The sequence below is a fragment of the Lolium rigidum genome, chromosome 7, assembly GCF_022539505.1.
Source record: "Lolium rigidum isolate FL_2022 chromosome 7, APGP_CSIRO_Lrig_0.1, whole genome shotgun sequence".
NCBI classification, from domain to species: Eukaryota; Viridiplantae; Streptophyta; class Magnoliopsida; order Poales; family Poaceae; genus Lolium; species Lolium rigidum.
The window spans coordinates 103,953,389-103,968,357 of record NC_061514.1 but is presented as its reverse complement, the minus strand read 5'-3'; the positions used below and the strand labels follow the sequence as shown (position 1 = coordinate 103,968,357).

Sequence of the window (14,969 nt, the reverse complement as noted above, 5' to 3'; positions counted from 1 at the left end):
TACTCTTCATCCAGAAGCCACACCATCCTACATGTTTACACAACCATGTTATGAGTCATTCCACTAACAAAAATGAGCAACACATACATGAGAATATCCAAATACACGAGAGTTCATATCCAAATACATCACACATATGAATTTCGTAAGACATACCATTCCTAGGCACATAATAGACATATGTAAGACAATAGAATGCATTTGCTAAGCTCCAATTTTGTCTTTCACCACATACATACATAAGGTTCCATACACACATACATTCATATCTAGGGATAGAACACCATATGAGTTATTCCTACAAATACACATTCATGAAATTTGATGCCTAGGGTTCCTCCACAAATCTAGGATACATACATTCAACACTTACATACCCATTTCAACACATACATAGTCATTTCAAACATCTTTAGATACAATGCATACAATCTAACAAAATTTAACATCTATGGTTCAAACACATGCATACAATCTATGGTTTCAACAAATCTATGGTTCAAATCTATGGTTCAACACACATGCATACAAATCTATGGTTCAAACACAACCAACATTTCCAATCTAGGATGAATCAAAGGGGAACGAATTAAACCGGAGCAAATCTTGGATGAATCGAAGGGGAACGAAGGGGAATACCTTGAGGATTGTATGGGGATGGATTTGGCCGGCCAGATCTGTAGAATCCGTGGAGGATTTGGTGGGGGGCGGCGGAGAGGCGGCCGGCGGCGACGGTTGGGGTGAGAAAGAGAGGAGAGAAAGAAGAGAAAGAGAGGGTCGGGCTGGGCGCGGGCGCAGGCGCCACACTTAAGTGGATGTGTGGCGCCCGTGGCATCGGCGCCACACGGGCTAGTGTGGCGCCCGTGTCATCGGCGCCACACATCGAGCCTCGCAAAACGGCTAAGTCCCGGAAGATTTGTCCCACGGTATGTTTTGGGGATTCCAAGTGCATGTGTGGCGCCGTTGGGAGGGCGCCACACATGCGCCACGTCGGACGGGCGCGCCGGCTCGGCGGCGAGGGGGCCACGTCGGCTGGGTGTGTGGCGCCGGTAGGAGGGGGAGCCACATGGGCATGTGTGGCGCCCGTGGGAGGGGCGCCACACAAAATGGTTAGATTGGTGAAATAGTTTCGCCGGAGGGTCAGTCTGTGCTTTTCTTCCACTTTTGGGTTATTTTTGTGTAAATCGCCCTACGAAGGTCCTTTCCCTCTCCTTATCGGCGTTATCGTCACCACCAGTCACAACTCGCGGCGCACGCGTGCCATAGCCACAGGAGAGACGGAGGAAAAGGGATCTCCACTCCACTAATCCGGCGAGCGAGGAATCGAGGAGCGGAGGCCAGGCGGGCGGGCGGGCGGGCGAGATGGGGAAGAACCAGGCGTACAAGGCGATGCAGAGGTCGCGGCTGGGGTCCTCCTCCGGCGCCCCCGGCGAAGGGGAGGAAGACGGCATGGTCGGTCCCCTTCCTCACCCCCACCCTCCCTCCCTACAGATCCTTCCTTGCGCGCCACCCGTAGTCCCGAGCTCGCAATTCATCCGCTATCTTGTCGTCCTCCCACATCCCGACGCGCCGCAAACCCTATCGAGATCTGTCGTCGACAATATCCATGACCTAATCATGCTGTTCCGTGTTTTCTTTTTATTGAGAGGGGGAGCTTTTACTAACGAGGGCCGTCACAGACGGACGGTTCATTTCATTCTCCAGAGTGGCACGCGGCGCGCTTGGCCAGCCTCAACAAGACTCACACCCTCACCTGGGAGGAGTTCAAGAAGAAGCAGAAGGTACGCGCTAGCCTCTGCTAGCTAGCTTTACTGCTGTATATTTAGCTTCTTCATCATTGTGTCCGTTCGTGTGCCCCCAGCCATGAATTTTGTCCATCAGTGCTGTTATATGTGTTGGTGCTCCTAATTATGCTGGAGGCTGAACTACTAAACATAAGGCATGCTGTTTGCGATGTGTGATGCTCAAATTTGATGTAACCTCTTACGGAATGGTGACTCCCTTTAACACATACAACCATATAGTTGTAAATAATGAAACACGATAGCATATGGGAAGAATTAGAAACCTGAACTTTTGCAGTCGAAGCTTGGTCCTGTGCCACCCTGGATCGCAGACCTTTGAGTTTCTCTTGCTGTGATTTGCCATCAGACACTCAGACTCGTGCAATCATAAAAATTAGAAGAGTTCGAGCATTTATCCCTGCTCGGAGGGTCACTGAGTAGCCGATAAACTAATTAACTGGCCAATTAGCCTATTGATCCCCTACCCGCCAGCCAACCGAACAGCTTACTTGTTAACGTTTTCCTCAACAATGCACAAAGCTCATTGCACCCATTCACGATGATTCAACCCATCTCCAGAGATCTCATGATGATGCCATTTTAATTGATTTCGATCCCTTCATTTGTCTTGTTCAATTGGATAATGGTATAAAATTGCACTCTTAGATGGAGTACGTGTATGCCGAATCCAAACTAATCAACCTATGTCAACATTGGTCGGGGTGTTCACAAGCTTTCTGCACTGACCCTGCAAGGTTACTGGCTTGCTGCAGAACAAACTGAGCCTTTGTACTTGTAATTTCACTTTGAAGCTTTGGTTGTGTGTTATCAGTAGTTTCACAGTAACTGATGATGCTCTTATTCTCTAATAGGACGAGGAGCTGAAGAGAGGTGAAGTGGAGGCTGACAAAGATAAAATGATGAGAGAGTATAGAGCTCAACTGGATGCTGAAAGGGCCCAAAAACTAGGTCGTGGAAGAGATGTTGTGAAGTCAAAATCATCATCCAAGAAAGGTAAACTAACCTAATAGCCTGCCGAATGATGTTTCCTACATCTGGATCTCCTTTGGTCAGCTGTTTCTTAAGTTTATTGCCTATGTTGAGTCCTCTGACAAGGAATTTTGATACAGAAAAGAAGGATAAGGATGGAAAGAAACGGAGTAAAAAGAGGAGGAAGGTATACTCTCCATATAAGAATATAATACTCCCTCTGTCTACAAAAAGATGTCTCAACTTTGTCAAAATATGCATGTATTTAGTCATGTTTTAGTGTGTAGATACACGCAAATTTAGACAAAGTTGAGACATGCTTTTGTGGACGGAGCAAGTAGTTAGCACTTATTGTAGGTGCACAAGTTTTAGTTTGAAGATAGCATGAATTGAGCTTTAACTTATGTGACTCCTGTTACTTCCCTAAAAGATGTAGATTGATGAATAAGACACACCAAAAGGTCCATTGTAGAATCCTGCATACTCACTTCTTCATTCATAACAGCACAGAAGTTCGTCGGAAAGTTACGACTCATCATCAGAATCATCAAGTAGCGATGACGAAGACAGGAGTTCAAGGAAGTCCAGATCCCGGTCAAGGTCAAAGAGAAGTAAGAAGGATAAGAAGCATAGGTCAAGATCCAAGCACGCTGGCAGTGACAGCGAGGAGGAGGAAGGCCCCGTTCGTCTCTCGAAATTCTTTGGAAATGCAAAGAACTAGATGCTATACATCGATACACCCAAAACCAATCGGCTAGCTCCTGAAGTCGCTCATCATTTTATGTTGCCTATTGGTGGGTGTTGGTTGTATTCTATTCAGATTACTATCTGAAGGCCGTGGGAAACAATTTCATTTATGTTTATCAAGAGAACGTTTGGTAATTGGAGGGTTAGGTGTTAAATCGCTATATGGCATCCTGCAACTTGTAAGAAATATCAACTCATTGTTGTACTTGAGAGATAGTGACAGTTATTTGATTCGAACCGCTTTATTTATTTTCAGAAATTGATCTTGTATGGCTGCTCTGAACGGTGTGAACTGTGAAGGGGTTGAATGGCATGTTTAAGTCATCCTCCACATTGGATTTGATCCAGGATGGGCTATGGAAACAGTTGACATTCCATTTAGTTGCTTCGATTATCTCCCTATTTTCCATTAATTAAGAAAAACTTCAACCCTATTTTCCATGAATTAAGAAAAACTTCAAGCTACTACTACCTCCAATCCAAATTAGTTGGTTTCACTTTATCCAGATACAGATGTATCTAGTGAACAAATATATGTAGGTACATCTATATCTAGATAAAGTGAAGTTAATTAATTTAGGTCGGAGTAATTACTACAATGTTCCACAAGCCATGCACCCCGACGGAACTTACAGGCCCGACCCTCCCAAAACCTCGATAAAAGTTCAAAATGTAACAGGACATAAAACACAAGCCCAGAAGATCTGGTATTGCCAACTAAAAGAAACGTAGTCGTAGGCACTGGGTATCTATGTGGCCGGAGCATGCCCAAAAAATGCAACCTGTTATAGTTGCAAATGGGCGAAATCTACGTTCCTGAGTGGTGCTATTCATTCCGTACAAAGCAAATGGGGGAATTTGTGTCGCTGCGTTGTTACCACAATATTTTATGACTATGTTGATTTAAGTTACATCAGAACCGTCTGGGTGGTGTAGTTGGTTATCACGTTAGTCTCACACACTAAAGGTCCCCAGTTCGAACCTGGGCTCAGACAAACAACTCTTTTTGGTGCGTGTTGTTTTTTCTTGGTTCTTGTCTTTGTCAGAAAATTTCCTTTTATGGGAGCGATATTTTGAAATACATCTTACACATATTTTAAATTTCAAAATAATTGAAACAAAAAATTCGCACGTACATCTTCATGTGCTACGCGCTCACAAAGTTGTTTCATAAAAAATGAACTTATCATGTGACGTGTGTAAAAAAGACAAAATTCAGTGCTGAAAACAATGCTTTTCACAGGATAAGTTTTCTCTTTTTTACATAGGCCATAAGTTTTCTCCTTTTTAAAGGTCCCCAGGTGCGTGTTGTTTTTTCTTGGTTCTTGTCTTTGTCAGAAAATTTCCTTTTATGGGAGCGATGTTTTGGAACATGGGAGCATATGCTCCCTATATTTTGAAATGCATCTTACACATATTTTAAATTTCAAAATAACTGAAACAAAAAATTCGCACGTACATCTTCATGTGCTACGCGCTCACAAAGTCGTTTCATAAAAAATAAACTTATCATGTGACGTGTGTAAAAAAGACAAAATTCAGTGCTGAAAACAATGCTTTTCACAGGATAAGTTTTCTCTTTTTTACATAGGCCATAAGTTTTCTCTTTTTTAAAGGTCCCCAGTTCGAACCTGGGCTCAGACAAACAACTCTTTTTGGTGCGTGTTGTTTTTTCTTGGTTCTTGTCTTTGTCAGAAAATTTCCTTTTATGGGAGCGATGTTTTGGAACATGGGAGCATATGCTCCCTATATTTTGAAATGCATCTTACACATATTTTAAATTTCAAAATAATTGAAACAAAAAATTCGCACGTACATCTTCATGTGCTACGCGCTCACAAAGTCGTTTCATAAAAAATGAACTTATCATGTGATGTGTGTAAAAAAGACAAAATTCAGTGCTGAAAACAATGCTTTTCACAGGATAAGTTTTCTCTTTTTTACATAGACCATAAAAAATATTATTTTTTCGTGAAACTTGACCCATACACATATATTATGGAGATGTACATGTAGAATTTTTTGTCAAAATTTTTCCACATTTCGAAATATGTTTTGTTGGGAGAGGGAGCATACGAACCCGAGAGCCGAATTGAATTTCCCTCCTTTTATCGACTTCTTTGTGCCCGTTATTTTTCTCTTCTAATTTTTTCTTTGGGGAAGACTTGGATCGCTTTCTTAGGTTAGATCATAGGATCACAGGCCCGCTTCAGGTTCCGGTGCTGCCAGGAGTCGGTGCATTTTGCTGCATCTCTTTTTCTGCAACATCGGCCATCGGCTGTTTACTTTTGCATATTTCTGCGCACAGCTTGACAACGTTCTGCAGTATTTTTGTTCAGGTGACTGATGAAGATATGCGACTCTCCTACATACACCCATCGTCCAGGGATCAAGGACAAATAAAATTATGGCAGTAACAATTTTCTGACAAGACAGGGATCCAGTATCGTAACAGCTGACATATATTTAAAAAAAGTATCGTATCAGTGGTTTGGTTGTATGTCAATGAGAGTACCAGATTGCACACGGAAAAAGGGCCCAACCTCTGTAATGTACATTAAGACAAAGTTTAGCTGCTGACCACTGGTAACAGTTTTTGGCTCCGCTGCTTAAAGCTAACCCAGAAGCAGTCTTGCTAAGATTAACCGGGTGAACAGATGACCCAACTGCGCTTCGTTTGTTTTGCTGTTGTTGTAATTTCATCCTATCACCTACAGAACAGTCCTAAACTGCCATATGATCGAGACTCCCTATGTGGATTCCTCTAGCTCTTCTCCAAAGCGATCCAGCCTTGACACCTCGCCATCATAGTCACGTATCAGAGCATGTTTGATTGTACCATCATCTTCGCTCGCTTCTACCTGCCTCCCACCAAACCTGCGCAGCAAGAAATATACACCGTAAGAAAGATTTTCCCTTCTCCAAACTGTTTGTTTGCTTTTTTTTCTAACAGTTGCAGTTAATATCGTCGAGGGTTTTGAAGAAAATAAAGATGCAGAGTAAACCTAACTTTGTTTTAAAACACCCATCAGAAAGCAAGGGAAAAGAATGGCAGAGGGATTTATGTTAAAACATACCATCTTCCGTTCATCGCCCCTATGCATTTGAGGCCATCTTTCCGGTCTTTGAATTTTACCAATATAACTCCTTGTGGGTGATTTTCACAGACCTGCGACAGCATGTAAACAAAAAGTGGTGAGCTGGAAAAGAGACAAATAAACAAGAAACCCTAGTAGCTAGGGCGAGTTTGCTCGCTATTTTAGTGTTTGTTTGACCCACTTTTGCCTATTTTTGTGGCTAATTTTCTAGAGCAGATTATGAATAATCACAGGACATCACAGCTCAGCAACGACAAATAGAGCCTTAATGTGTATTGAAAGACCTATAGGGGGAGGCTAAACTTATGGGTTGCGAGAAAAAAGGCTACGAAGACCAGCAAGTGATAGGAAGAAGTAACTGAAACTGGTAACAGCAAGCCTACAGAGCACAGCCCTGACTGGTTTTAATACTCAGTATGTGCATGTGGATATTCAATTTGTTGGCTACAGTTTAAACTTGCTGCCATGAAATCCTATGAAATTGTAACACACTGGCCCATACTTAAGTAGATTGAAGACCTTTGTTGCTTAGCACACTTCGCTGACTATTCTATTTGCCTTTTCCAGCCTAAGTAACACCTTCTCACATGAGAGAAGTATGGCCAGCTTTCGCATAGCAATAAACAAGAATCAGTCAATTTGGTATACAATGCAGATGTAGTTGCCCGGTATGTCCGTGTCACAGTGCTTAGGCAGGCTAAACTCCAAAAATAGTCAGCACTCAGCACATCTCCAGAGGTAACAAGCTAACAGCCAGGAACTTTTCACTCCATATGGTTTGGATCATATCAAGACTCTACATGATTATGGAGAAATACAGCTAAAAGACAGTCTGGCAAGTATCTGAACTACTGCAGAAGAGTCATCAGTCATTCGTCCACACTGATTCCTGGGCATGTTCTCAACTAGTCTACGGGTTGTGATTTTCCAATTATGGCAAACAAAGAGTATGCGAGTGAAATTAATAATTACCTTGACATTGTCAACCGGACCAAATTTCACGCATTCTTCTCTAACATCCACCTCAAGCTCGGGAAGAAGAGCATCATTCTCCTGCATGATCAGGAACTTCTCCATTAATACAACTGACATGAGCAAAATGAATTTTTGCTATAAAGTAGAACAGAAGCCAAGTAATCTGAAACAGTGTATTGTTGTTCCATATGAAATGAGAACATTATTTTTGTATATGTCAAGCATAGTCAGCTACTTACTCTCAATTCAACAGGAGCGAACATATTCCGCAAAATCACTTGAGTAGGAATCATGACCTTCTTATCATCATGTCCACCTAAAAATAGAAAAATGGTCAGGAGAATAAGTTGTTGAAGTTTTAATGAGCTATTTTGCTTGAGACAGCAGATAATAATGATCAATGAAAAAAAAACTCATCAACAAATGTCATTATGTAGCAAACACTCTGTGTACATGAATAGGTTCTGCAACTTGATGCTTTTAGAGATATTTTACTAGTAGGAGAAGATTTAGAAGTTGTATCTATTTCTAAAGGTGCCAATATCTTCATGGTTCTCATAACATATTGCTACATGTAACTAGCATGAAACATGGCCTACGGTTCGGTGCACCTACACTAGAGCAAATGAAACTCGTGGCTGCGTAAATTCTTAAGGAACACATGGCACATTTAAATCCGCCGTAATAAAAATACTTGCAAACCAAGATAGAAATTACCCCATCCTAACATCTTATCTTCGACCTTCTTGCCTTTCTTTTTCTTTTGCTTATCTGCCTTCTTGGCCACGAAAACCTCACCTGATGCAGATGCAAAGACATGATATATTTGTGTAGTTTGTGTGGTTTTAATAAATCGTGGAACTTACCTCTCTGCTGAAATTCGGCCACACTTACGGACATTAGGGTCTTACCACCAGGACGGAATGATGTCCCATCCAATAGCTGAATTGCTAAAGGTACAGAAGGCTCCTGAATCATTGAAAGAAAAAAACTTACACAAAGATATAAAATAAACATGCATATCTTCCAATAGTAACTAGTAAGATCAGTCAGAGTCTGATAAGTTTCAAACGGCAATACCTTTAGATAGGTCACTAAAGCGTCACCCTTTTTTCTGCCTGTTTCCTTGTCAGTATAGATTTTCACCCGGGGATTCCTCGTCCCTGGATCCTATAGCATCAAATATTTTGAAGTGGATCAGTCCTCTGAAGTTCAGGACCAGAATATCGTTTATGAATAAGACAGAGAGCCATTGCTATCTAAATATAGCAGCAAACAGGTATCATAATTATGTTCAGTTTCATTTCAAAACTGACCTTCTCTTAAAATTATTAGGATATCCATCCAAAGATAATCTACAGTTAAATTCTCCAATATGACAATGTCTAACAGTCATCAATACGCAACAAGTTCAGACAGCTGGAATACGCTAGATTTTATATTTACAGTTGTGCTCGCCTATAACACAGAAATGAACAGCCCTGGCGTGAACAAATCAAGAGTCAAACTGTGTCACAGTAGTTACATGCAAAAATGGCAATCAAGAAGAACGAGTCAAGGTACTAAGTAATGATAAAAATAAAACTAAGTTTTTCCATAGGGAAGAATGCAAATATCATCAAGCTTAAAATACTGAATAAATAAGTCTGCATCAAGTTTAAATGGTCTCTGCAAGACAGAAAAATATTGCGTACCTCCTTTATAATTCCACACTTGGAAAATACCTCTACAATCTGCAACAGAAATCCATTATGAGAACAGTAGTTTTTCTATTGTTATAAATGTGCTAAACAGTCCGTGTTGAAAATGGTATTTCTAACAGGAATAATGAAGAGTAGCCTCAGATTTTGGAGTTATAAGTAAATTACCTCCTCGGCTGTGACATCATCAGGCAAGCCAGTAACATAGACATTTGTGTTAACTTTGAGTTCAAACCAAGCTTCTGGAGGTTTGTCAGCTTCCTACCCAAGAACAACGTTTGAAAGAATTAGTTCATGCGGAAGTTATAAATAACTCCCTTGAATAACTTGAGAACTGTACCTTCTTTTCAGCTGGCTTCTCTTTAGACTTTCGCTTCTTTTGTTGTCTATTTTCTACCTTCTCTGGTTCTTTGTTTTGTTTTTCAGTTAAAGCATTGTTTTCATCTAATGTGGAGGAAACAGGAATTTCTGGTGGTTGAAGTACTTCTTCCTCAACTGCAAAAGTCATTTCTTCAAGTCCATAATCATCCTTTTTACCTGATACATCATTCTCCTTATAGCCTTCTGTTTTACCCGATACATCATTCTGTAGAAGGTACGCCGCAAAAGAGGTTAGCTGATAAACACTGATAATTATGAAAGTTAAACATGACGAATAAGGTAATTAACTTCTCCTCAAATGAAGAACAGCGGGTGCAATATACAACAGAATCTTACAAAGATATCGCCTAGGAATACAGGATAAGGCACTGACAACAATTAACACAACTAATAACTAATGGAATCTAAATTAATCAGCTGAACTACTGTTTAGAGTAATATTACTTAAAAACAAAATATAGTAACTTTTTCAGTAACAAAACTTTCATGCAACGTTAGAACTAATTTCCGTACAACTGCCTGTGAAAAATAGGTACATTCCAAGGGAGTATGATGAGGAATGATACGTTGCGAGAAAGTGTGCCATGAACTTGATAAAATTCTGATTTCCGTAAGGTTGTTTATAGAAGGGTAGATTTTATGGAAATTTTAAAAATGATAAGAGACTACTGAAGCACACAATTCACAGAACTTCGGGTAAATCTTACGGAACTTTGGATAATGTGCATTATATTTGAGGAGCCACCACAACTAGACATCTCTGAGCAACCTTCTATTGAGGGCTATTAAAGAGAGAAAAACTAGGGTCATACTACGCTATTTGATGGATGTTGCTCATCAAGCTGTGAAGGGTCACACTGATTCAACTTACAATTAGATTCCAGAGTTGGTTTGTAAGAGTAAAACTTGGTAGTGTTTCTGATTAGCTGATTCTGATTCAACACTGAGTTGTTCAATAGCTACCGTTCCACCATGAAAGATCAGAAAACCCTGTAGAGAACATTTTTCTCGAGGTTGATTCGTCGATAAATCAGCTCCAGTGACTTCGTTTCAGTACAGTTGCGTGTACAAAGGGTATATATATATGGGAAATAGTGGGCTACCCACCTGGGTAGCTATGCACCCCCATCCAGCCGATGGATCAGACTATAGAGCATTTCTCACCCTACATCTAAACTGACGTCGTTAACCCGCCGAGTCCCTTTTTTTTTCCTTTCCTCCCGCACCAACCCCACTTTCCCCGCTCCACCCACCCCACACTGGAACTCCCATCGACCTGGCTTTCCACGCCGAACACCGACCCCAATGCACAGCCCCAACCACGCACCACGGCCGACCACGTCCTGCTACCCCACACGCCACCACGGCCAGTCATGCACGTGGCCCTGGGCTTTATCCGTGCCGCCGGCACGACTACCTGCAACAGCCACAGTGCCCTACTCTACCTCAGGCGCAGCAGCAGCTGGCCTCCATCCTCCGCCACGGGTGTGCCCAGGCGCCGCGGCAGGAGTCCCTGAGATGCATGGCCACCTGCACTGCATACTGCATCCCAAGCTCACCAAGAGGCAGGGGCGGGGGGGGGGGGGGAGGTCCTGTGGTGTGTGGGGACGTGGAGATGCGCTGTCGCGGTGATGTACGGGTGGCCGGGGAAGGAGCCAGGGTGCACAGGGGTCTGGGATGGCACCAACGGTGGTGCAATGGGGCCCGGTTCTCTTTTTCGTACATATGAAACGGGCACGGCTGCTTTTGCTGACACCAACAGGCAACGGCGGCCAAAAGGTCTAACAGATGTTAACGGTAGTACAGATCGCGAAACAATATCGGACGATCGTAATCGCATGCACAGCTACCACCGTAGGTAGGAAATCCGCATTGATTAATATATTCTGTCTGGAAGGCTGTTTCAGAAAGAAAAAACTTGCACCGACATTCCTTGCCAGAGTAAAATTTTACATGGCACAATCCCATCAGCAACTTCACCTCAACAGAAAAGAGTAAAGTGCCAAATGCCATGCATTAAAATTTCCAAGCTAAAAAGCCCTATAATAACCAAGGTTCTATTAAGCACTAGGCGCTGAGCGGGTGCTCCCTCGTCTGAAGGATTGAAGCGCTAAGCACAATTAAGTGAATACTTAGCGCTAAGCACAATTAAGCGAACACTTAGCGCTACGCGGTTTGCCTTCGCTCGGCGCCTAGGCGTGCACTTAGGAGGGCTTAATTTAATAACACTGATAAATAACATCAGTAAATCATGTAGCCGAGATGATCCTGAATAGAGAATACCCAAAAAAAAAATCATCTGATGATGGTTAGCTATAAAGCCTAGCGAAAGGAAAGCAACACTTACTTGAGGAACCATTGCCCTCAGGGTGCGATCCCACTTGTAGATGGTGCCATCATCGTCAGTAAATTCTTCCACACCATCTGGTGGGGATGTTGGTCGCTCGTCAGGATCATCAACGGCAAGCTGTATGTTTACGTCATGATCTGCAGTCTTGTCTTTCAACGCTTCCACCTCTGACTCAGCTTCTATAAGCTCCTTCTGGAATTTCTCGAAACCATCTTCAGTTTCTGGAGCAAAAGGCCGTTTGAAAGAACGTCAAGATACCACTTGGAGTGAACCATATTGAATATATTGCTTTAAAGAGAATGTAGACAACATTAACCTTGTTCGGGCTGATCCTTCTTTGTGACCCCAGAATGCACCTCCGGAACCGAAGACAGCGGCATCCATTCACTCCTCCCCTCTGCCCAGAGCATTGTGCTCTCGTTGAGGTACCCATTAGCAAAATGTCCTGTAAAGGGACACAAGTTACTCAAACACAAACCAAACTGAAAACAGGACACGTAGATTTTCAGAAAGTAATGAGGCTAACTAGCTCTGGCAAGTTCTGGACGCTGCTGTTGGTTATTTGTGAGCTGTGGACTCACTAAAATACTTATGCTATGTGCTAATGCTGGTCTCCAGTTTGTGAGATGCTAACTCGCTAAAAAACTTAAGATTTGTGCTCCTTTGTGATGCAACCAAAGCCGTCAATTTGTGCTCCTCTGGCTATGATTCATTGTTTATTTGCATCCACTCATTTCAAATATGCAATTTCTGCCATTGATTAATTTGGTTTCTACGGAAATGCTGTCAAACCTGTTAAACTCAAAGTAGGGCAGTTCGGCAAATGGCCCAAACTAAAACAGGGTATTTGAGCTACGCCAAAGTCAATGTGCCGTTTGGGGCAAATGGCAAAGTAAAGTGGGGCGTTTTATCAAATAGCCCAATCTAAGCTTACCTCGTAATGCGAATTCGAACTGTTGCCGTCAGCTGCTAGCATTAATTCCCAACCCCATTTAAACATCAATTTACTGGTTACAAAGGGAAATTCCCAAGTTAGGGTAACACGCCCAAATGGCCCGACCGAACAAAGACCTGATCCTGGGATTCGCATCACCACAAACACAGCCCCCAAAACTTGGGGATAGTACATACAGGAAACACGAAGTAGTGGGAGCCTTGTGGGCTGCAGCATGGCCGCGCGCGAAGTTCAGGTTTCTGCGAGGATTCAGGCTGAGCCTGTGACCTACATGCGTCCGCATTCGCACTAATCGATACAGCGAACAGATAGGGTGGATGGAGGGGGGGGGGGGGAAGGGGGTACCTCGCAGCTCGGTGAGCGTGTAGGGGCCGACGTGCTCCTGGCTCGGGCCGAGCACGTACCAGCCCGCCTGGCCGGCGCTATCCATGGACGCCGCGCGCGCGAGGAGTGGAGGCTGTCCGGTCTCGTCGCCGGCGGCGACACGGAAATCGCTCTCGTCAAGCGACCGCCGGTAGGAGGGGAAGGATTTTGGGGGCTGGGGTTTCCAGAGAGGTCCGTCCAGACCTGGGTCGGGCAGAGAAACCGCTGACCGTCCGATCTAGAGAGTTTCACGATCAAAGTCGGTCCAGACCATACACCTGCAGATATATCTACGAATAAATAGTCGCGTGAGAAATGTTCAGAAAAACAAAAGAGGCGAACGTGAAAAAATGAAATCATGCATCTTCCTGACGATATGTACTGGTTTCCTTGAAATCCGTTTGTTGCAACAAAATGAAGTAATTTTTCTGGTGGCCTTTGTATGCCCTGACCTAATGTCTAGAAACTAGAATTAACATTTTGGTTGAGTTGGCTAAAATACAAAGATTTTGCATTGATATTTGGCACACTTGCATTATATACCATTGACTAAATCCATTTTTTTCTTGGATCTTTTGTAACTTCATTTTTTAATTTTAAAAAAATAAATAGCTACCGTGCAGCTTGACCTCCTCCATTTGAAGTTTCCATTAATGTAAACCAAAATGGTTGAGTTTATACTTGATTAGAAGTTTATAACCTAAGAGCATCTTCATCGGCGGCCCCCAAATAGACGCCGGCGGATGCGCCGGCACGAGGGTATGGGTGACGTCGGCACGTCCTCCGAACTATAGGGACGACAAAACCATGTAAATTTTGACAAAGTGTGTAGATAAAAGTATCAATATCTATATTATCAAATCAATACGATTAATCATGATATATATTTTCATATGGTATACGTACATTTGGTATTGTAGATATAGATAATTTTTTTAATAAACTCGGTCAAACTTTACATCTTTGATTTTTTTAAGACCTTATATGAACTATATTGTGGCAACAATATTTACACATTATTGTCTAGATTTTTCTAGAATTTAATTGTATTTTTTGTGTCCAATTATAGGTCTTTAATAAGTACATATATTGTATGTGTCCATGTGATCTATCTCTTTGATAGAGCTGATGGAATGGTATATATAGACAAAATCTTCATCTCCGGTGCACTGAAAAGGGACCTAAAGTACATCCCCACATCATGGAGACATATATTTATCTAATGCATGGCATGGTAGGAACTAATACCTACATATGTACATGTAAATATAATATTACAATAAACATTAGTGAGATCCATTGGTACCAGAAGAGAGATACCAATTAAAATTATAGGGGTGCTTGCTCTATCTAAATGAGCCTCTTGAAATAGGATAACCTGGCTGAAATCACGATATTTATTTTTAGCCACGTAAATATCCTCATAGTATTCAGATACCAATAAGCCCCGACAGGTGACTTTCTCCGGTTATCATTATGAGATTTTTTTTACTATCGTCATAATGACCAAGATAATGATATTCCATTCATTTGTAGAAAGTTGTTTGGTTACTTAGTCTTTAGTTTTATGCTCTCATGGGATGGTAAAAGATGTGTTCATCCAGTTTTCACCGTGAGTATTCTTTG

General features: G+C 42.2%; 2 protein-coding genes and 1 non-coding gene across 4 annotated transcripts; 2 read left to right on the top strand and 1 right to left on the bottom strand.

Annotated features, from left to right (window-relative positions):
* Positions 1 to 1,354: 1,354 nt before the first annotated feature.
* LOC124677134 (protein FAM133-like) lies at positions 1,355 to 3,773 on the top strand. Of its 2 annotated transcripts, none has more exons than XM_047213133.1 (5): positions 1,355 to 1,452; positions 1,680 to 1,781; positions 2,657 to 2,798; positions 2,915 to 2,961; positions 3,280 to 3,773. In XM_047213133.1, exons 1-5 carry the CDS (start codon positions 1,363 to 1,365, stop codon positions 3,493 to 3,495), a joined length of 597 nt encoding a protein of 198 aa, XP_047069089.1. In that variant the 5' UTR covers positions 1,355 to 1,362; the 3' UTR covers positions 3,496 to 3,773. The 2 variants fall into 2 exon arrangements, with proteins under 2 accessions (XP_047069089.1, XP_047069090.1); XM_047213134.1 differs by having other exon boundaries at positions 3,285 to 3,442.
* A 669-nt stretch (positions 3,774 to 4,442) lies between these two features.
* Positions 4,443 to 4,516, top strand: TRNAV-CAC. The gene has a single exon. It is a non-coding gene; the product is annotated as a tRNA-Val (tRNA).
* A 1,444-nt stretch (positions 4,517 to 5,960) lies between these two features.
* On the bottom strand, positions 5,961 to 13,482 carry LOC124676861 (splicing factor U2AF-associated protein 2-like). Its single transcript, XM_047212882.1, has 13 exons — positions 13,326 to 13,482; positions 12,342 to 12,470; positions 12,023 to 12,246; positions 9,635 to 9,880; positions 9,463 to 9,555; positions 9,289 to 9,327; positions 8,675 to 8,764; positions 8,461 to 8,563; positions 8,312 to 8,392; positions 7,834 to 7,910; positions 7,592 to 7,672; positions 6,599 to 6,690; positions 5,961 to 6,398 (listed from the first exon to the last, which is right to left on the bottom strand). Exons 1-13 carry the CDS (start codon positions 13,408 to 13,410, stop codon positions 6,272 to 6,274), a joined length of 1,467 nt encoding a protein of 488 aa, XP_047068838.1. The 5' UTR covers positions 13,411 to 13,482; the 3' UTR covers positions 5,961 to 6,271.
* Positions 13,483 to 14,969: the final 1,487 nt, after the last annotated feature.

Bases quoted from the DNA above. Each gene is read 5' to 3' on its own strand.
- LOC124676861 (XM_047212882.1), bottom strand. From the start codon at position 13,410: ATGGATAGCGCCGGCCAGGCGGGCTGGTACGTGCTCGGCCCGAGCCAG. The intron at 12,247-12,341 runs GTTAATGTTGTC...CTTTTGCTCCAG, and splicing joins GAAGGATCAGCCCGAACAAG to AAACTGAAGATGGTTTCGAG. The intron at 7,673-7,833 runs GTAAGTAGCTGA...CTGATCATGCAG, and splicing joins TCGCTCCTGTTGAATTGAGA to GAGAATGATGCTCTTCTTCC.
- LOC124677134 (XM_047213133.1), top strand. From the start codon at position 1,363: ATGGGGAAGAACCAGGCGTACAAGGCGATGCAGAGGTCGCGGCTGGGG. The intron at 1,453-1,679 runs GTCGGTCCCCTT...GGGCCGTCACAG, and splicing joins AAGGGGAGGAAGACGGCATG to ACGGACGGTTCATTTCATTC. The intron at 1,782-2,656 runs GTACGCGCTAGC...ATTCTCTAATAG, and splicing joins AGTTCAAGAAGAAGCAGAAG to GACGAGGAGCTGAAGAGAGG.